Source organism: Lepidochelys kempii, chromosome 2 (assembly GCF_965140265.1).
Source record: "Lepidochelys kempii isolate rLepKem1 chromosome 2, rLepKem1.hap2, whole genome shotgun sequence".
NCBI classification, from domain to species: domain Eukaryota; kingdom Metazoa; phylum Chordata; order Testudines; family Cheloniidae; genus Lepidochelys; species Lepidochelys kempii.
In genome coordinates this window covers 116,983,794-117,005,981 of record NC_133257.1, presented here as the reverse complement: position 1 = coordinate 117,005,981, position 22,188 = coordinate 116,983,794, and the positions used below count along the sequence as shown (strand labels likewise).

At 44.0% G+C, this 22,188-nt stretch overlaps 1 protein-coding gene and 1 long non-coding RNA gene across 5 annotated transcripts in view; one reads left to right on the top strand and one right to left on the bottom strand.

Moving 5' to 3' along the window:
* Positions 1–21,470, top strand: part of RIOK1 (RIO kinase 1) — a 33,159-nt gene extending 11,689 nt beyond the window's left edge. For all 3 annotated transcript variants that reach the window (XM_073332098.1, XM_073332097.1, XM_073332096.1), the window contains 9 exons: positions 2,546–2,632; positions 3,310–3,447; positions 4,409–4,512; positions 7,738–7,844; positions 9,175–9,240; positions 10,670–10,789; positions 12,425–12,478; positions 13,640–13,795; positions 15,221–21,470. In XM_073332098.1, coding sequence (XP_073188199.1) covers positions 2,546–2,632; positions 3,310–3,447; positions 4,409–4,512; positions 7,738–7,844; positions 9,175–9,240; positions 10,670–10,789; positions 12,425–12,478; positions 13,640–13,795; positions 15,221–15,331 — 943 coding nt within the window. In that variant the 3' untranslated portion in view covers positions 15,332–21,470. The remainder of the gene's footprint in view (positions 1–2,545; positions 2,633–3,309; positions 3,448–4,408; positions 4,513–7,737; positions 7,845–9,174; positions 9,241–10,669; positions 10,790–12,424; positions 12,479–13,639; positions 13,796–15,220) is intronic.
* Positions 21,471–21,661: 191 nt separating this feature from the next.
* Positions 21,662–22,188, bottom strand: part of LOC140907018 (uncharacterized) — a 45,373-nt gene continuing 44,846 nt past the window's right edge. For both annotated transcript variants that reach the window (XR_012157336.1, XR_012157337.1), the window contains exon 5: positions 21,662–22,044. This is a non-coding gene — a long non-coding RNA (uncharacterized lncRNA). The remainder of the gene's footprint in view (positions 22,045–22,188) is intronic.

Below are 22,188 nucleotides of genomic sequence, written 5' to 3'. Positions count from 1 at the left end.
GTCCCATAAACAGGGCAGAAACCAGACTGCCTGGGAGCCAGGGAATCTGAAGACTCTGGGTGTTGCCAAGGCTGTTTGGTTAAAACCTTCCCCAGTACAGTAGGGTGAGAAACAAGGTGATCACAGGAGATATTGTCAGTGTCTTGGGTGATTCTCCAGCAAGGGTCAAACAATTACTCTTTTGAGTGATTCTGGCACCCTGCCCTCCCCGGGGAGGCATCAGTCACTGCTTCCTTTTACAGACCCACTGTCTTCCCACTAGATTTCGTGTGGGATTTTTGAAAAGTGTCTAAGTGAGTTAGGAGCAAAAGTCTCATTAGCTTTTCAATAGGCCTTGTTCTCCTCACTCACGTATCTTTGAAAAACCCTGGTGATGAGGGACATGGATCTAAATCTCCAGCATTTCCACACCTGCACAATGTGAAACCTGCTGAAATTCAAGGAGAGATGACGACGTGGCCTCCTTCCACTAGGATCAGTGGTTTCTGCGTGTGTAGTGGGGTCTCAGGGAGGAGGGAATCAGGCAAGCTAGAGAGCTAGCCAATAAACCGGTGCCAGCTGGGGGTGGATCGTTTGATGGTAGCTGTTCTGTTGAGCTCCTGCTTGTCCCAGGTACCCCCACAGGTACAAAAGGTGGGCTCTGATTTTAATCTGCCTCAGATCCGGTCCTCAGTTATGGAGGAACAAGATGTTTGGAACCTGATCTCCCATATAATCCCCCATGACTCATAGTGTCACTCACAAAGCCGCGATAGAGGGTGGGAGTCTTTAGTGCTGTCTGTTTCAGGAGTGAAACAGCAGAGCATTCCAGCCACTGCACCAATGTACCTCCCAGGACTGGGGATCAACCCACAGGAGACAGCCCTCCAACACACACACACAAGGGAGCTTTATTATCCCCTCTCTCAACCTGTGACAGCCATGACAGGGAATAATTGTAAGGCTTTGCTTGCATGCTGATCGTTCTTCCTCTTCAAGTCCCCTCTTCCTCCTTGGCATGATGCCATGGCACAGTATCTTGGGGTCCTCCTTCCTTGCACTTCTTGGTGTGGTGCCTTGGGGTCCTTACTCCTCGTCCTGCCCAAGCCCCAGCTCTGGGATTCCATTCCACGCCCTCTGCCTTCTCAGCTGGATACAGGAGTCCTCCTCATGCCCTGCCCTCTCAAACAGCTGCTGTGTCCCAGATCCTGGCTGGGGGAATGGATCCACTTATGTCCCACACCCACCGTTGAAAATGTTGTCAGAACATGGTCAGTTTCCCCATGTAGATGGGGAGCCAGAAGTGCAAAGTATTATTTATTCCCTGTTGAAAAACTGTGACCTTTGCTGACCCAAACGCATCACACTCTATGGTAGAACACTGACTGATGGGCGCATTGCTTTCCACTAATGGGCAGTGTTAATGCCATTTTATTGCAGGGTAAAGTCGGTCCCCACTGCACAGACCCTCCTAACATCCCCACCCTTCCATCGGGGAAGAGAGTGGAGCTGCAAAGGACATCTGGGACAGGGGAGACCGTTGCCTTTGCAGAGTATCAGTTACACAGTCACCATCTCAGGGAATCTTTTATTATTTCATCTTTTTGTGGGGGAAAAAATCACAGTGATGTCAACAACTCGTGACCAATTGTTGCTAATGGAGGAATCTGTCTGTCTGGGGAGGGCAGGGTGGGATAAGAATGAAACACTTGGTCAGCAACAGAGAGACAGACTGGCTGATGCAGCTGGATAGTGGGAGGTGGGGTGTATGGGGCAATTTAGCTTAACAAAAATATATATAATTAAGGGTATATCTACAGGGTGTAGCAGTGCACTGCAGGGGTGTGATTTCTAAAGCACACCAATGTGTGGCACACTAATTGGTCCATGTAGATCCTACTGGTGCACACTAAAAGTTCTCTAGTGTGCTTTAATGTAGCTGTGTTTAAAGTGTGCTATGGAACTTTTAGTGCTAAGCAGCAGGGTCTATATGGACCAATTAGTGTGCAATACGATAGTGCGCTTCAGAACTCACAGCCCCATAGTGTGTATTGCCACAGTGTGGACAACACTGGACATTTATGACATACCTTCTCACATTCCAAGTGGTTAATGCAGAATCAGTGCCACTCAGTTTGGGGGCCCTCTCAAACAGTGGGCCGGGCCAAACTGCCCTTCAAACCTGGACAAAGGGCTTAGGGGGTCAAAGCATGACAGTCCTGCAAAACCCAGGACTGTCAGGATGTCTGATTTATGGTCTTATGATTAAGACACCAGACTGGGACTCAGGAGGTGTGGGCTCACTTTTCAGGTTTGCCACAGACTTCCTGTTCAACCTTAGACCTTCCTTCTGTGTGTCCATTTCCCATCTGTAAAATGGGGATAATGATACTTCTCTTTGTATATTTAGAATGTAAGCCCTTTGTCTGTTACTCTGTACAGCACCTACAACAGAGGGGTTCCAAACTTAATTGGTGTCCCTCGGCACTACCCTAATACAAATTATAATAATAGATTGCATTTATTTTTTATAGGTAGTTATGGGTTTTTTGTTGTAATGTTACAGGTTGAATACAGCACAAATACCTTGCCCAGAGCCAATTATGCTAAGAAGTCATGTACTTGTCATGAGTTTTATTGGTAAAGATGACATGTAAGTATCCTCAGAAAATCAATGAGAACTTTATTGATAGACTTGAACAAAGGTGAATTAAAAAAAAAAATCTGTTGAATTTGCTTAGTTGATGGCAGAGGCTGGTGATTAATTGAGTACATTGCTCTGGTGTATAAATGAGATGTAAAATATCAAGATCCCTCCCAGCTCCTGGTGCAGAGGGTCTGCCTGATTCCAAAGCCTTATCCATGCAAGGAATGAGCAAATAGTCTGCATTAGCTAGAAATTAAGGCCTCAGTTCTGTAACTGAATCTGCATGGGCCTTTTTATACTTCATAGAATACGGATGGTGAGGATTATATGTTCTAGAAATTTAAAATAAACGTCAAAGCTCAGGTCGTGATGTGTTAATGCTCTAGTTGGAAAGTTCATTAGTGATGCCCACAAGTGTTAATTCAGCATTTTGTAATGTAAATATTTAATATTTATAATGTTGTGGTCTAGTTCTTCAGCTGGTGTAAAACATAGTTCCACTTTCTACAGTGGCGCAATAAATATTTATATTAGCTGTGGAGCTGGTCAAGTGTTTGAGTAAATCACTGAGGTCTTTCCATTTACTGAATTAAAAGGGATCAAGTGTTGTGGTGAAGGGACTATACAGCTGGTGTAAAATGGGAGACTTTATTCTGGTTTTTGTTGTTTTTTTTAAATCCAAGGCCTGCTCCTCTGTTGAAAAACGCTCAGTTATCTGACTCAAAAGCCCGGGAGTTGTATCTACAGATCATACAGTACATGAGAAGAATGTACCAGGATGCCAAACTTGTTCATGCAGATCTCAGTGAATTTAATATGCTGTATGTTTTTAAACCTTGCTCTGTATTTTAACATCTAAAATGTAGGCATTGGTGGCTTCTCTCATATGTAGAGCTATGCAGTACACCTCTACCCCGATATAACACGGTCCTCGGGAGCCAAAAAATCTTACCGCGTTATATCGAACTTGCTTTGGCCTCGAGCATTTCCATTATTCATAGTCACTTCCTGCCCCCGACTGACCCCTCAGAACCCCCGACCCATCCAACTGCCCCGACCGCTATCCACACCCCTGCCTCCAGACAGGCCCCCCCAGAACTCCCATGCCCTATCCAACACCCCCGTCCCCTGACCGCCCCGCCCCCAGAACCTCTGAATCATCCAACCCCCCCGCTCTCTGTCCCCTGACCGCCCCCCGAGACCCCCTGCACCTTATCCAACCCCTCGGCCCCAGCCTGGCACGCTTAACTCGCCGCTCAGAGCAGCGTGTCGGAGGCTGACGCGCTGATCCGCTGGAGTGCGCAGCCCCGCCCCCCAGAGCGCTGCTTTACCGCGTTATATCCGAATTCATGTTATATCAGGTCGTGTTATATTGGGGTAGAGGTGTATTAATATGCTCCTTTGGGAGGGCAGTATCTTCCTTTCATCTCTGTTTTGTAATTTACCTGATTATTATACAGATTTCATCCCAAATCTCTCTCAGATAATTTAGCTTGCAAAATACTTCCCTGAATAGGTTATTCAATGAGGTGTTTATTCATCAGCTGATGAATAAACAAGTAAGCTATTTTAATTCATTGTTCTAAAATTGCTTGTTGTGTTCACCAGGATTGTTCTCTCAAATAACGTGCAATAGTATAACTGAAAACAGCTATTATATGGAACGTGTCCCTAGCAAAACTTTAGTGTCAGGCCCCCAAAACTTGAATCATTTTCTCAAACGGTGGGATTTAAAAAAATAAAATAAAAAAAAAATCTGCTTTTCCCTTGCTGCATCTCTAGATACCACAGTGGAGAGGTGTACATCATTGATGTGTCTCAGTCGGTGGAGCATGACCACCCACATGCATTAGAATTCCTGCGGAAGGACTGTGCCAATATCAATGGTGAGTGGGCAGTAGTTCAACTCCTTCTAACAGCTCATTCCTTTAGGAAGGTTAACTGTGTACTTCCTTGTATTCCTCAGACTGACACTGTATGTAGAACAGGATGGAGTTAGTTAAAATGCACATCATCTTAGGATGTGTATAAGTTTCGTTAGGAAGCCAACAAACTACGCTACGCTAAGTACAGCCAAAGTAGAGTAGGTCACACAAATTCAGTTACATCTGAGCTTATGTTCTCGGCTAGTCTAAGGAAAACTGAGTTCACACAATTTCTTATATTACAACAAAGGAAATATCTACCTGCTGTTACAGTAGAGAACATACAGACCTGTTTTGTTCAGTGATTACAAATCAAGTACAGAACTTCTTAGTCAACAAGAAGTTACTCTTGGTTTGATCACATTAGTCCTTGCACCTGTGCAGAGCAGGTTACAGGTTTGGGGCCCTTGGTGATCTGTTGTTAAAGGACTATACTAATATTTTATATCTAGTTCAGCAAGATGCAGTGAGCACCCTCAATCAGTATTTTATTTAAAAATATTGAAATCATTGTCTTCATAGCAGAGGTATGGACAACTCTGGTCTGCATTTTGCTCTGGGGGGAAAGAAATCGGTGTCTCTTTGTAAACATTGTCTTCCTTACTGAAATCTTTATTTAAAAAAAAGGAAAAATCCATAAAACAGAACTCACATTTTGATGTCACATATTGCTTGAGAGCCAGTGAACTAGTAATGTCTTATCTCTCTTGTGTTCCATGGGTTTGTGAATATTTCCTCCTGTAATTTTTCTTCTCTGCATTGTTCAGCTTGCTTTCTCTAAGTGCCACGTGACTTTGGAAGTTTTTTGGGCTGCTCTTTGTCATCCCAGTTCTCTGCTCTATCACTTCCACACTGGTATTTACTTTGTCTACTATAGAACTTGCAAGAGTATTTCTCCATGAGCATGACAGTGATCTTAGATGCCATGTGTTCTGTCCCTGGGCTCTGAGAGCCATCTGGGCTGCTTCCAGGCTTACCTTTTGTTCTGTCTTTCTAATTCATTTCTCAGGGATGCTATGTTGGTTTATCCACAGAGAACATTAGCATTAGAGACTATTGAGCTAAATATCCCATGGAGTGCCTTTGGTGTTTACTTGAATATGGAACCTTATTTTCTCTGTCAACCTTCAGATTTAGTTAGGATTGGTATCTTAAGCCAGCTGGGTGTGAGTATCAAAGAATGGCCGTTAGCCTAAGACAGGGGTCGGCAACCTATGGCATGTGTGCCAAAGATGGCATGCAAGCTGATTTTTAATGGCACGCTACTGCCTGCCGTGTCCCAGCCGCTGGCCTCGCTCAGCCAGCTGCCGAACCCAGGCCGGCAGTGGGCTCAGAGGGGCTGGCGGACGGGACCCCAGTGGGCAACAGTGTGCCATTACAAACCCTGCCCGTCCCGGCCTGCTCTTCTACACACACCCGCCGCTGCGCCCCCCCCCCCCCCACACACACATTGAAGCTTGGTCCTGTCGGCTGCTGCTGCAGAGCAGGCAAGCTCCCCCCTCCCCCACCATGCTGGGTTCCTGCCCCTCCTCCCCTCCCTCCCTGCTGCAATCAGCTGATGGCCCTTGCAGTCCCTGCTCCAGGAGGAGGTGGAGAAGAGGTGGGGAAGGGGTCTTGGGGAAGGCGGGTGGAATCAGGGCATATCCCCTCCAGCCCCATGTCTTGAGCAGCTCTGGGCAGGGGGCTGGGGAGCACCCTCAGGACCCTGGTCCACACCCCCAGCCCTCTGCTCTGACCCCTGCACCCCCTCACACACACCCCAGCCCTGACCCCTGCACTCCCCCATGACCCCAGCCCTGACTCCAGCACCCACCTCACATGCCCCTAGCCCTCTGCCCTGACTCTTGCACCTCCCACATTCCCACCCCCACCCTGAGCACCAAACGAGAGCTCCTGCAACCACCCACCCCCCCACACACACATTCCCACCTGCACCCCTTGCACCAAATGGGAGCTGGCCAGGTAATCACTCCACACCCAAACCTCTTGCCCCAACCCTGAGCCCCTTCCCTCATTCTAGTTCCTGGCCAGACTCTACACCCCAGCCTGCTCCTTCACCCCCAGCCCTGTGCTCAGTGCACTCCCACCCTCCGCTCTGTGCAGAGAGAGAGGAAGAGAATGGGCTAGAACCAGGGAGAAGGTAGGTACCCACTCTATGTGGGCAGGGCCGGGATCCCAGACCAGCAGCGGGCTGAGCAGGGCCAGCAGCCGGGACCCTGGCTGGCAGGAGCTGGTGGATGGAACCGCAAACCGGCAGTGAGTTGAGTGGCAGCGGGTTGAGCCGCTCAGCCCACTGCTGGCCTGGGGTCCCGGTTGTTGGCTCCACTCAGCCCACTGCCAGTCTGGGGTTCTGGCTGCCGGCCCCTTGCCAGCCAGGGCCCCACTCGGCCTCCTGCCGGCCTAGGTGAACGGAACCCCAGGCTGGCAGTGGGCTGAGCGGGCCGGAGGCGTAAGATCAGCATTTTAATTTAATTTTAAATGAAGCTTCTTAAACTTTTTTGAAAACCTTGATTACTTTACATACAACAATTGTTTAGTTATATAATGTATAGACTTACAGAGAGAGACCACCTAAAAAAGTTAAAATGTATTACTGGCACGCGAAACCGTAAATTAAAGTGAATAAATGAAGACTCGGCCCACCGCTTCTGAAAGGTTGCCAACCCCTGGCCTAAGATGTGCACCATATTGTCCCCCTATGAATGAAATTTAAATAGATCTTAACTGTACCTCAGGGCACACCTTTGATTCTCATCTGTAGAAATTCCAGAACTGCAAATTTAACTGGTTGACATCTGCAAAGTTTAATCTCAATGTACTGCAACTGCTTGATCCTTTATGAAGCCTTCCCTTCCACCCTCCTGCTTTTCGCTTGTTTCCTGGTCGCATTTGGCTTTCACTGAAGTCTATTGGACTTTTGCCCTTAACTTCAATAGGAACAGGGATTGGGCTTTGAATTTGCGTGCTTCATTCAGCATTTGTTGTATCTGAAAGGTGGGCAACTTGGGCTTTGGGTGACCAAGAGTTTTCTGATAACCACACCTGGTGGGATTCTGCAAACCTTGTAGGGAAGTTCCTCAATTCATAGAACCATTATTCTGTATTTACTATCACTTCAGTGGTGTAGAAGCATAAAGTGAACTTGAATCATGCTATCTTTGGTTTTTTTTCCCTGCTTTCTGGCAGACTTTTTCTGGAAGTACAGTGTTGCGGTGATGACTGTCAGAGAGCTCTTTGAGTTTATTACAGATCCTTCTATCACAAGCAACAACTTGGATGCTTATCTCTCAAAGGTCAGACTTGAAGTTCCTGCTTATGTAAGAAGATTTACGGAGTAAAATAAGATCTGGTTCAAGCTCATCTGTCCTGTTTATCCCACAACGATGCTTCTGCAGTAAAGATTGTGCATTGTATAATGAGGCAGCAATTTAAAAAAAAATATAGAAATGTTTTAACATCAATACATGTAAGCCGTGGGAACTTATCCACACCTCCCTGCCATGTTTGTGTGGGGTGGGGCGTATGAGCGGGACGAGTGAGGTGGACTTGGGGGTAAATGGGTTTGAGTGGAATGAGGGAGGCTTACGCTCCACCCTAAAATACCCAGCATCACCAGCTAAATGCTGATTGGTCCAGAAGATGAAAGGAACCTGCCTATTCTAGGAGGAGGGGGGTATGCTGGCTCTAGGCCCCACACCTGGAATACTTCAGGCTGGTCTCAGTTATCCACCACTGCTCTCTTCCCGTTCCCTCTGTGTCTGTTGAGTCTTGTTCTGACTCAAGCAGGGGTGCGTTTAAAGTCAGCTGGGATTCAGTTGTTGCCCCTTGGGATGCTAGTGAATAGATGATCACTTTCCAGCCCCCTAGCTCTAGCAGTCCCTTCGGTGTGTCATCAGCCCCAGCAACCACGTTGCATTCTCCTTTACCAATTAGCTGTTGCCATAAATCCCAGCTCGGGTAGTCAAAGCAACAACGATGGTGAAGGATCAAATTAAGACTCCCGTATCCTGACCTCAGCCATGTTGGGAATGGGGTGACGGGAGACATCATTCCTGCCCCAACCTGGAACGCTGGGTAGTGGGCAAGTGCTTCCAAGCAGCCCATAAACACTTGCACAGCTTTTCGGTATTCGCCGGTACACTGGGCTGGAGGGAGTAGGACGTGGCTACAATACTCCCATCTTGCTCATGCATGCTCCTCTGGCTATTCAGTGCTGCTGGCAGCAACTCTGCATCTGCAGAGTGTGGCAACCTCCGGTGTGAGAGCATGAGCAGCAGACAGAGGCTCCCTGTGCCCTGTTATCCCACACTGGTGTAGGAACAGCCATTATTTGGCTCTGTGTTTGGATTGGCAGGAGTGGAGGGAAAGTTTTTTTTTTGCTCTCATTAAGTAGATCAGTAGCCAGGAGCGGGATTTAAGTGGGTGTGCCCTGCAGAAGTGTTCAGCACCGTTAGGGGTCACTAAAGGCATTGTGGTATGAAAAGCTGGAGTGTTTTACATGAGCGAGAGAGAACAGTTTCCCAGCAAATGGAGTGGAGGTGGGGAAATATAGGTAGGAACAGCTAGATGAGGGACTGGATTGTGAAGAGTGATGATTTTGTATTGCATTTCATATTGCTGTAGGTGATGGAAATTGCAACCCAAAGAACAGAGGAAGAAAGGTCCAGTCAAGATAACGTGGATGAGGAGGTGAGGATCTTTTTCCTCTGCCAGGAGGGAATCTTTGCAGTATCCCTTTTGAAGACTTTTTGAAATGTTCTCTTTGATACCCTGATCCACAGAATGTTACATTTAATACACTGATACATCCTGAGCTAAGTGGAGAGGCTTTCAGATAGTAAATGGTTCTTTAAATGATATCTAAACACTTCTCGTGATATCTTCTTTGCAATCTCTGGTCAGCATCACCTGTGTCATTAGGATGTTTTCTAGACCAACATGCTTGGCTATAACTGGTCTTGAACTTAGACATTACAAGGGACCCAGCTAGCAACGAAGGGGAAATCTTTGAGCTTCTGCAAATATGGCTGAAAGAATAATGTGCTAAAATGAGGATTCATACAGTGTTAAGATGTGAATAGTTTTTGCCCCCGGTTGTTCATATTGACTGAAAAACAATTCCAGCTCCCTCTCCGAGATTCTGATTTGGGTCTTCTAATTATGGTAATGTTTCTTTCTGCTTATTTCTGATGCAGCAGTAGCCAACATAGGTCTGTTTTCTTTGCATCGTTGAGGATGTGTGGTTCACTGACAGTATTGTTTAGCATGGGAGCATAAGACAAAATCACTGTCTTGATTTGATTCTTTTAACTTGTCAGCAGCAAAGTGATGGATTGCAATAAAACCTGAATTTAGTATATTGAGGGGCATTTTGTACCAGATAAGAACTTTTAAAACAGGTCACTCTTTGTCCCTTAGCTAACTGCTGGTGTGTTTATAAACCAAAGGCCCAGTCCGTGAGGTGCACAGTGCCTTCTGTGAGGTCCTGAGCACCCTCAGCTCCCACTGAAGGCAATAGAACTTCATGTATGTCCATCTGTGTTGTTGAATTCAGTGGGTGCTCAGCACCTCAGAGGAGAGGGCCGAACCTTGTTACATATTTTATATTGTTGTAAGCTGATCTTGTGTAAGGAGATCCGCTATTGTAATTTATATGAAGTTTTTGTTTATATATAATTTAAGTGGACCTGTACTGTGAGAGGAAGGGTGATCTAGTAGTTAAGGCACTGACCTGGGACTCGGGACATCAATGGGTTTCAATTCCCTACTCTGCCACAAACTTCCTGTGTGACATTTTAAATAAACCCCTTAATATTCAAACAAATTAATGGTGAGGACGGGGCAATGTATGGAGGTGGTTGTAAGGAGGCCAATAGCTATCATGCTATCAAGACCTTAATTATAAAATCTTAAGATGTTGTTATGGGTGAGTTCCATAGTGTAGGACCCACCACAACGAAGAGACAATCTGCTGCTGGCCAAAGACAGTGAGGTGGGATCTCTAAATTATGGGTGTTGTCTGATCACAGACACCCATCAGGATGATTCCCAAGGAAGAAGCCTATAATCAGGACTAGACGTAAATCAATTTGCATGTTGTTTCATTTCACTCTGTTAGGTATTTAAGAAAGCTTACATCCCTCGAACCCTGACCGAAGTTAAAAACTACGAGAGGGATGTAGATGTCATGATGAAATTGAAGGAAGAGGACATGGCATTAAACGTGCAGCAGGATAATGTAAGTAGACTTCCCAAAACATTACAAACAACTTGAGTTGGCAGAGAGAGACAATCCAAGGCGGTACCATTAGCTGTGGATTCTCGTGGAAGAACCACCAATGGGGTTTGTTTTGAAGTATTGGTGAATCCTGGTTCTATAGCAATATACCATCAAAAACGTCAAGAATGAATTCATTCAAAAGACACACTAGCATGTCAGGGATCAGTTGCAAACAATCACATTCTCTTTCTGAGTGGATGTGCAGTAGCTGTCAAATCAACTTGACATTCAGTTTCAGCTATGTATGGACTAAACTTCATATATTGTGGGGGGAAAGACCAAATTAATCTCTGGTGTAAATTCATTGATCTTAGTTATATCTCAGCCCAGGGATCTCACCTCTGACTTGTTTTTACAGAATTAAAATGCTGCCACATCCCTTTGAAACTAATTTTATATTATTTTTTGCGCTTGCCTAGAAGCGTAAGGTGGAAATACATAAGATAGTGCCTGGAGTCTAGTAATAGGAATCACTGAACTTTTATTTTTCCATCATTCATTGTCCTGTTGGAAACTCTAGATATTTTCCAATTTTCCAGAGTAAAGCTAAAACTCTACTATAGGCAGGTGCTCATCCATCAACCTTACTTCAGTAGAGCTGTATAACAGAGCTTCTGTGCTACCTGTATACACATACCACTCACCATCAGGCCCTTGTTAGATGCCTCTGTTACTCCATGAATAGTGCAGATCTTGCTCAAGGTCTGAGAAGTCAATTTACTGACATGTTACAAAATGTAGAGACTGAGTGCTTAAAACCTATGTTATGCACAGTTGCAGATTCTAGCTCAGAAAAACAAGGCTTTCCAAACAGATCCCCTCTCGAGTGACAAAAGAACATAATTAAAAACACCTGGATAGCTGAAGATTCTAATACGTGAAAATTAGGGAGATGATTTAAGTAAAGAAGTCAATCACAATATTCCCTTTGTGGGGTTTTTTGTTTTTAAAAAGTGCCATCAGTGCATTGTAGCATATTGGCTGTGTACATGCGTTGAAACAGTATTATTTGTCCCTTTTCTAGATGATCTTCCCATTCTGGGTAGTGCGAAGAAAAAGCCAAATCACCAGATTGCTTGCAAAATATAGACAGCGTAGTCTATAAGGGCGGCATCTCTCTGTCCCCCACCCTTCTTCTGTTTTGTCATTGTAGACTGCGAACTCTGTGGGGTGGGGTTCTGTCTGTCTGTGTGTTTGTGCAGTGTCTAACACATTTGTACACTACTGCCGTATATATGATGGTGCTAGTGAGCTGATAAAAAGACAAACCCTTCTAAGGCTTTACAGGAGAGAGCTGTGCCTTCTCCCTCTCAGCTCTTCCGTGTACATGTTGTGAAGTTTCTCCATACGAAAGATTCACAGGGAACAGACTCTGATCTCAAAAAGTGAAGGTCAGGCCTAGGGAATCTCTAGTTTCTAAAACCTGATGTGCAGAATCTACCGTCTGTGTGCAGAGAGCTCTGTGGGTGGGACTGGAAAACAGGCATATCTGGTACAGTCAGCCACCTGTTTTCTCTGGTTGGCAGGTTGAAAATGATAGTTTTGCAGCTAGATGTTTTTGGGTAATTGATTTTCATTTATCCCGGTGTATAGATTCTCTACCAGACAGTGACAGGACTGAAGAAGGACTTGTCAGGTGTTCAGAAGGTAAGATGGCCTGTTAAGTTTTTCTTCTACAGTGAATTTCATTGTTCATAAAGGTGCCTGAGAAGTATTAAATGAGGCCCGGTCTTACATTTGGTTCCATGCAGGCAGCCCCCTGATTTCAGAAGGTTCTGACTGCAGGTTCTTCCAGCACAGAGGCAGTTGCAAGATCAGGGGCTAAGATTGCATCTTTACACCACTGTGTACTTGCATACCATGTGCTGCAGTATATGGAATTACTTTGCATTACTCAGCCAGTGCTGGAGTAACTCAGGAACAAAAATACTCAAGGAGCCACCAGATGGTCAGTATAGGAAGATACAACATATGGCCAGATCTACATTTAGGAAGGGGGGGGGGAGATTTCCCAGTGCAGAAAACTTTATATAGAATGCTACATTTTCACAAGTGTTATGTTTTGTGTGACTTGTGCTGTAATTGTTGTACATAGAGCATTTATGCAGAATAGGGCATTGTACTAACTAATGGAAATGTTGCAATGCAGTACTTTAAAAACACACTGATTAGTACAGCATGTTTATCCAGTCTGTAAGTGATTGCAGATATCCTGCTACAGTAGGAGCCAGGTTGGGTTTTTCCTCTTTTGGAAACCATGCTTAGTTAAACAGCACTAGGCAGACCCCGTCTACAGTGCACATATAACCATGTCAAGCGACCGGGTTATAACACGTTTGTTCCCCAGTATGATTAAAGTACAGGGCTCTTTTGCATTGTAGATGCCTGACTGTTAACTGCTAGAGCCCATGTGGGTCACCGCTAAAACTGGCTTTGGTATGATTCTTTAAAAAAACCAAGGTCTGCTGTACACCACAGACCTGAATAGTACTTCAACTCTGTGTGGTGGTGAGGTAGCGGTGCAACTGTTTTGTAAGCAAGTCCCCAACAAGCTGTATTTCCATTGTTTACTGTACCCTTTGTTTTTAACGTGGATTAATTTTGTTTCATTCTCTTTTTTGTAATTTTAATACCAGTGTCGAGAGGCACATTGATTGTGAAGAAGTGGATAAACACAAATTAGCTGAAGGCTTTCTTTCTAGGAGGCTCTACCACTTAAATGCTACGTCTTTTTTTTTTTTTTTTTTTTTTTTTTAAATGTTCCACTGACTTTTGGTTATGGACAAAATCCTTCTGTGTTTCCTTTAGGTCCCTGCACTCCTTGAAAAAAAAGAAGAGGAGATGGAATCAGATTCAGAAGATGGGGGCAGTTCTGATGACTCTGACTCAGACTCAGGCTGTAAAGAACAGGGAGAGCCACTGCATGCCAAAGATCAACCGACTGATGCTGACATGGACAAAAAGGTTAGTTGGCCAGGAAGTCATACACTTTCCCCTCTCTGCTCCAGGGAACTACTCAAGTGACAAATATATCTATTTTTCGACATATCTACTGCTCAGTGAGAACAAAAACGCTTTTAATTTATTCTTTTAAGTATTTTAATTAAGAGAAATGAGAGCAGAGATTTAATGTCCCCAATGAAGTGTTGTTTGAAGTGCTCTCTTGGGTTTTGCTAATGTAATTTCTATAGAGTAACATTTAACCTACACTTACCCACTCACCTCCAAGCCAGAATACATAAGCTTTGTGTGGGGAACTCCACCTGAGATGTGGGGAACAGAATCCGATGTGAACAGGGCACAGCACAATTCTACAGCGTGTTTTCTAGCTCTTGGGCTGGAAGAGGGGCCGTGACCTTTGCCCACTTTATATAATTGTGGACCCAGTGGCTATGGCTCCGGCTGCATCCATAGGGGTTTATGTAGAGCTGGGGTGTGAAGCCCAGCTCTGCCTGAGGACTAGGTATAGAATCTTCCTGAGTGTCAGCTCTGTGGCTTTCTGAACCCTGCACAGTAGATCCACTCCAGTGGGTCAGAGACCTTAGTGAATTTCACAGAGTGTCCCTACCGTTCAGCAGCATTCCAGGCGCTGCATGAAAGGAAAACTCTGTGCAGTTCAAAAGGATTAAAGTGTCATCGAAGATGAGATAATTAAAATTGAGCCTAAAGATCTGAACTACAATGGCTGTGCCGTGGTGAAATTCTTGGGGCTAGGATTGTAAAATGGAGAGTGCTTGGCCACTTCTGACCATCATTCCTTGTTCTCTTTTGTAGGATGGGATGTTACTTAATCGCATTGTATTGGTCAGATCCCAGTTTGAATTGTATTCTGTTTAGCTAAATTGCACCTGCTGTTTCAGTGAGATAAAATAGCATTCACCATCTGACTTAAATTGCTGCATAGTGTTGTGGTATCGAATCCCCTCCCTTCAGCTCTGATGATGATCAAGTTGCTGCGTTCTGAACTCCTTGCAGACGATGGATTGGTCTCTCTTGGCAGTCCATGAAAGTGTTCATTGCAGTAGTCCAGCCCGGATATTGGAAAGCCATGCATCAGATTCCTATTACAATTTGTGTTGAGTGTAGTTTACAAATTAAATAGTATGAGTTCTCATCCCCTTTGTAATCTGCTATGTTCGGCAGTTGCTCCCACCATAACTTCCTGGCTTCAAACGCCTCTGAAATTTGGAAACTGGATTTTGTGGCTCAGTCTCATCTCTAGAAATGTGGAGTTCATTTAATTTCCTAATACAGCATTTCAAAGCCTGGGCCAAAATTGCTTAACTTCTGTCCTCCACCTTTTCTAACAGTAACATATCACGTGTTAGGAACCTGCTCACAATCGTTCTGGATCATTCTTGTAAATGAAGTGTTGTTCACTTTTTATAGGAAAGGAAAAAGATGGTTAAAGAAGCCCAAAGAGAGAAGAGAAAAAACAAAATCCCAAAGCACGTAAAGAAGCGAAAAGAGAAGACAGCAAAAATGAAAAAAGGCAAATAACGTGGCTTTGATCTTGGGGGCAGGGTTAGCTGTTGCTTACTATTGGTCTCCATCAGTTATTTTCGCTACAAAATATTCTATTTATGTAAATATAGATTTCACCGTGATGGTGGCTTGTTACCAATCTTGTGATTGGCTGGATGCAGCATATACCATTGCTTTTTTGTTGGAGAAGATTGACTCGTGTGCCTGTGTAAAAATGTGCAAAGCCTTTAGCCCTCAACGTAGGTGGCCATTCTCCCACTTCTTGGACTGCCAAGAAGAAGGCGCTTTTTATGATTTTCGTCCAACACAGAAAAAAGAGAAGCACATACTTGTTTCTCTCTTTAAAAAACAAAGGAAAACCCCAACAGCAGCATGGACGTTGAGTTATACTTTATCGTGGTCAGTGTTTTCACATGGGGAAATACAGGTGCGCAAGTCCTTATGTAGGTGCACATTTAAGCACCTGCTCTCACGGAACATCAGTGGCAAAACTGCCATCGGCTGCCATGGAAGTAGGACTGAACATGAGTGATTTTTTTTTTTTTTTGAGAGGCGCTAAATTCCCTAAATTGACTACAATTCCCGCTGGAGTCAATGGGAGCGATGAGTGATCAGCACCTCTGAAAATCAGGCCGCTGATTTAGGTGCCTAAATATGGGTTTAGGTGCCTGACTTGAGGTACCCAAGTTTTGAAAATATTGGTGTAGCTGTTGAAATGCTTCACTTTAAAACTCTTTTCCCCCATCTACGATGCTTCTCATACGGTTGATGTCAATTGGCTGCAAGCTGCTGAGAGGTGGTAATTGTAGTTAAGCTTCTAATAATTCTTCTGTGTGAGTTCCATACCTGTTGCTTCTGTGTTTCAATGCTCATTGGGTGTTCCAGTCGTAAAATTTAACATGCAGATGTTTCCATTTTGAGTGAGAACATGTGTACTGAGGTCATCACATAAGACTGCAGCTTCAAATCATTATGGCTTTGGAGCCGCTTATGCAAGCAGAACTTTGTTATATTGTTGTCTGGAATGTATTTCAGAATATAAGCATAATGTTTCGTGACTGGCATACTTCTGAAATGGGTTTTATTCAGATTCTAGTAAACAGTATAAATCTAAAAAGCTTCACTATGATGCTTATTTAATTATAAGCTGCTTTTGTTCTCCCCAATGGCTAAAGGAATAGCACAGATATAAGTGGTTGGTTCTAACAAGGGTGCTATGTACTGTTTTTAATCAGTAGATAATGCTAACAATTAAAATGAAAAAGCAGCCATATTTCATTTCACTATGTATGAATAAGATCATGATCATCACATTGGTTTGACATTTGATCAGGTCTTAAAACTGGTATTATTTTTACCATCCAGAGCTTGATCTCCAAGGTGCTGAGTGCCCTCCGCTCCTACTCCCATTAGAAAATTTAGGCCCTTGCTTCTCTGGGTCAAAGTGACACTAGTGATTTTGGGTACTTAACTTGAGACACTGTAAAGGAACCTGATATGTAGAAATTGCTGAGCACCTGTCCTCTGAAAATCAGACCCCTCTAAGGCACCTCACATGGGACACTCAAAATCACTAGTCACTTCTGAAAAGGTAGGCCAAAATGCTTAGTAGTATGCAAGAGGATTAAACATGCAGAATATGAATATCCACAGTTACACTGTCTAGGATAAAAATTAAGGGATGCTTTATCCCCATGCTTCAGGATGTAAGCCAAGCACTGGACTTAAGAAACTTTCCCCTGTGGGCATGTTGTTGCATATTAGTTGTTCATTAGTTGGTTTTTTAAATACCTTCCTCTACTTGTAGGAATCCAGCACTCTCCACTGTTGGAGAGAAGTGGATATTGGATTTACATGGCCTGATGTGGTGTGGCAATTGCTCTGATACTGCAATTCTAAACAACATATTTGTATTCTTTGGTCAAGCCTTGCAAAATTCAGCTCATTTATAAAGACGGTACTGGGCCAGGTATTGGCATGCTGCTTCTCTCACACATTAGATGTACGCTCTGTTTATGTAACTGTTGTGCAGCTTTGGAAGGTGGAGAAGTGCAGATGAGTTCTCCATGGTGAAGCCAGTAAATCCAGTTTTGCACATAAGGAGATGTTGACGGGGAGGTTTTTAGCTGCGCTGAAATATTTTGATGAAAGAATGCAAAACTAGCTCTGACACGCCTCTGTTGTACTTGTATCAGTCACTGTATTCAAGAGTTACACCTAAGATACTGCAAGATACGGTCTCTGAGAAGCAAGAGCCCACACTTTCCAAGACCCCTTGGCCTGCCCTGTAATTTTTCAGCCACAGTCAACTGAATGCATTCACATGCATGTGCAAAGGGTAGAGGTGGACCTCTTAACTATCTGATTTGTGGGTGCATTGGAGGTAGAAATGAAATTCAGTAATTTGTACCTGAAAAATTGATTGTGGATGCAAAATTGTGGATGTGAAATACTGTGCAGAGTGCAGCTGACTTCCCCTTCCCTGCCCATTCCTGATCAGCAGAGCCTGACCTTACAGGGCAGCTGCAGAGAGAATTTAATAGTAACAGAAAAAAGGGAAGCATGCTAGGGAGTCCACACTCCGATCTTCCACCCCCACCACTTGTCTCACTCCCCTCTGCTCAGAAATGGGAAGGAAGGAAGAACCAGGCCCTTAGTTGCTTAGATGTAATAGTGACAGGGGGCTCATAAAGTACTTAAATTATTTTTTTGTAATTGATTAAAAGAAAATTGATACCATGATAAATAGTTCAGTATATAGTTTAAAAATAAAACAAAGGATCCCTGTACTGTTAAGTTCTTGGGGTGTTTTGCTTTGTTAAAATTAATAAATGTATAACATTTTTTCTAAAAGCTCAGATAGTTTTATTTGTTTGTTTGTTTTGTTTCTTCTTTCTTTTAAAGCAGTGGTTCTCAAACTTTTTTTTTCGCGGGCCACTTGAAAATTGCTGAAGGTCTCAGCTTAATGATCTTTCCAAATGTTGTTTGGACCATTAGCTAACTATTGTAAAGCGCTTTGGATAAAAGCGTTATATATATATATATAAAAAACTTAATAATTAACTTTTTTTGTTCTACAAATAAAAGCACACAACTCATATTTTAATATCAGTGATGCGATGGATGTGCCCTCTCTCCCCCGCCGTGTCAGCCCCCAAGCTGAGGCTGGGAGGGAGGGGGCGTCTCTCTCCGGCACCCGCAACCCTGGAGCTGGGAAAAGTCGCCTCTTTCTCTGGCTGCCGCAGGCCAGCACATCCCAAATTCCCCCATCCCCTCTTCTCACCCCACTTCCCCCTCCCACCTACCCTGTATTTCCCCCCCAAGGTCACCACCTCACCTTACATGTGCATCGTCTCCAGGGTCCAGGCACCTAATTAGTGGAGACACGCCTGCCCGGCTCCACTAATTAGGTGGGTGGCCCTTCATTCTCTCATGTGCAGCTGCCCAGGCACGCACCTTAGAGGGAACTAGCCACAGACCATCTGAATGAAGCTCTCGGACCACTGTGGTCCGTGGACCACAATTTGAGAACGTGTGTGTTAAAGCATCATTAGATGAAAAGAGAGAGCTCTGGCCTAGTGTCTGTATAATGTCCTGCTCCACATTTTATTTAACTTTATTGGAAATCATTTTTACTTCCTCTAGAGGGAGGTACAAGTTCTTTCTCAATATATGCTGGACATAAAATGAATATCACCTACATTTTGGGAAACTCAAGCAAGACAACTCTCTTGTGGGTTTTTTGGGGGTATTTTTTTTTTTAAATAGTGGAGGGACTTCTTAATTGCATTCATTTGTGAAAATATTGAGCTCGATCCTGTAGCCTTTATGAAAGTCAAACACATTATATTCCAGAGGTCTTTGATGTGTATGAGGACTGCAAGTTCAGACCCATTGTTAAGAATAAGCTTGTTTTGATCTGGATTTCAAATAGGCCAAAACTCTTGGTGTTCAAATCTGGTACAGCTGGTTTGGCCAATTATTCAGGTGTGGGCCATTTGCAAAATGTGGAGTTGAGTCCAGGTTTGGATTTCAACACCCCAACATTTGGGATTTCAGTGTGTTTCAGTCCATCTGTGTTAATATATTAAAAGTGCTAATGAGTTTTGTACTTATGCATAAAAAAAATTGGTGAATTATGGTGGGACACTCTCTCTCTCTCAGTACAGACCCAAAGAGAACTGATCTTTTCACATGTACAAAGACCACCTCCAAGAGAATGTCTGTCTGAAAAACGTATAGTTCTTCATTCAACAGAAGACAGTCCCAGGGCTGGCTGCGTTCATGATGTACAAACTGTAGCTTTCTGTGCAATTAAGTAGTAGTAAGTGATCTCCATACCACATGCTTCAGCAATTATAGTACTGATGGTAATCACTCGCCAGGGAACAGCTACTCTTTTGTTGGTGTTTATTTTGAGAGCATCAGTTAACTTTCACAGGTGACACCCACCTCAAGCATTCAGCTATCAGCTCTTTGCAGCACTTATTTTCTGCTCCTTAACAAAATATTTAATTTAAAAATGGAAAAAAAGGTTTGTTTGCTTTTTAAAAGAAGTGTCATTAAAAATCAAGTTGTATGCAATCCCTGGGGGTAGCTGTCTTAGAGGAGACATCCTGTGCAGCATTATAGATCCTCTGCTCTATTTTATCAGAGTAAAGGTTTGTCCCAACCAAACATTTCCCTCCCTAGTCCTGCTGTTGCCTGGCATGTTGTGTACCAGTTGGCTGCTTGCTTCTCTCAACACGGGAGGTGGCTGCACTTTTAGGGTATGCCTACACTGCAGCTGGGAGCATGCTTCCCAGCTCGCTAGATAGACGTTCGCTCGAGCTAGCGCACTAAAAATAGCAATATTGTCGGGGTGTAATGGGTGGCAGCTTAGGCTGGCCACCTGAGGACAAACCTGCCAAGACCCACTGGGTTTCACACTCGGGCAGCTAACCTGAGCCACCCCCAGCCACACTGCTATTTTGAGCAAGATATTTTGAGCAGAGCTAGTGCGTGTCTGTCTGTCTGAGCTGGGAAGTATGTTCCCAGATGCAGTGTAGAAATACCCTTAGTAGTACTCTGTATGGGTTCCCTTCTTGCAAATACTTATGCATGTGAGTAAGCTTGAGTTTAATGAAACTACTTGTGCATAAAGTTACACCCTTGCAGGTGTGTTAGTAGGCTCAGGACTATAGATTGTCCATGCTTTGGGAACTGGGGGGATACAAGGAGCTTTTCAAATGTGAAGTGTATTTTATGCTTCTATATAAAAAAGCATGACTTGTGGGCTTATTTTCCCATAATTTTTAATACCAGAAACAACTTGCCCTGCAACAGTGATGCTTATGTTTCAAGTGAAGGGGCAACCGCAGGGGATGGGAAAACTAGATAAGAGAGCCTGTGGAAGGCCTGTACGTTGTTGCTCTAGAATGTCCCATTCCCCCAGAGCTGTAGTAACTCGTGTGTGGTACTTTACTTTTCCATTAATCTACACATATGTAATGAGCACCTGCTTGCCCACCCCACCCCCGTTTTCTGGTTCATCCTACCTCTGTGTCCTTCCCATGGTCACATCCTTCAGAGTAGCTTGAGTGCCAGTTATGAGTGAAGGGAAGGGAAGGCGGAGGTGTATTTAATAATTCCAGAGTGGCTTCCGCTTGCTTGGGATGCCACTCTCTGTGTGGGCAGTGACTTCCTTCTGGTGCAGGGGTACCACAGTGTGGAGTGAAACCATGGCACAGTGTGGGTATGGTATAAACAAACACTGGGTCCTGTGAGGTGCTCAGCACTCTCAATGCCCATTGTGGGTAATGGGAGTTGAGAGCAGGATGAGGCCCAAAGCATGGGTACAGGGGAAATACTGGTTGAGATCTTCAAAGCCCATTTGGGGATGTAGTTGCACAACTCCCAGTGAAATCCATTTCGGTGGGAATTGTGTGGCTAAATCCCTAGTTAGCTATGAAAATCTCAGCCACGGTTACTAACATAAACAGAAGAAAAAATTACACAGCTCCTTTAAAAACAATTTTTACTTGGATTTGGAGAAGGGGCGGTTCTGGAGAGGTAATTATGGTCTCTCTCTCCAGACTTCAATGGACATTGCCTGACAATGAGATTTAAAAAGGACTGTAGAAGATGAACGGTTTCAGAGTAGCAGCCGTGTTAGTCTGTATTCGCAAAAAGAAAAGGAGGACTTGTGGCACCTTAGAGACTAACCAATTTATTTGAGCATAAGCTTTCGTGAGCTACAGCTCACTTCATCGGATGCATTCAGTGGAAATGCATGCATCCGATGAAGTGAGCTGTAGCTCACGAAAGCTTATGCTCAGATAAATTGGTTAGTCTCTAAGGTGCCACTAGTCCTCCTTTTCTTTTTGTTAGAAGATGAAAAATATCATATCTTTAACTGTCTTTTCTGATATGATGAGTCCCAGTGATTGTCATTGCTATCCCCCTATAGCAATCTCAGTGCTTGGTCACTAAATAGTAAAGTAGATGGGGAATTTAACCATAATCTCCCCCAAAAGTAAAACAAACCCAGCCCTGCCATTACAATATACACATTTTAAAACCAATTGATTTTACGCTTAACAAATCATTTGAAGAGGATTGAACTCAGCAGGCTGGTTTCACAGATACTAACATGGAGGTTTTCAAACTCTTTCAGAATGTGGACCACATCTTAATGGACAGATTGGCTCCTGGGCCATCTTCCCTCCCACTGATGATCCAAGAACACCCTGTGGTAATGACAGCAGTTACATAGAAGGAAAAATAGATAGTAATTATATAATAATGAGAGTAATGTATTTCCAGTGTCATTTAGCAGCTAGAAAGGAGGAGAAGCCAGTGCTGTGTGACTAGTCAGTTCTTTGTGTGGGACC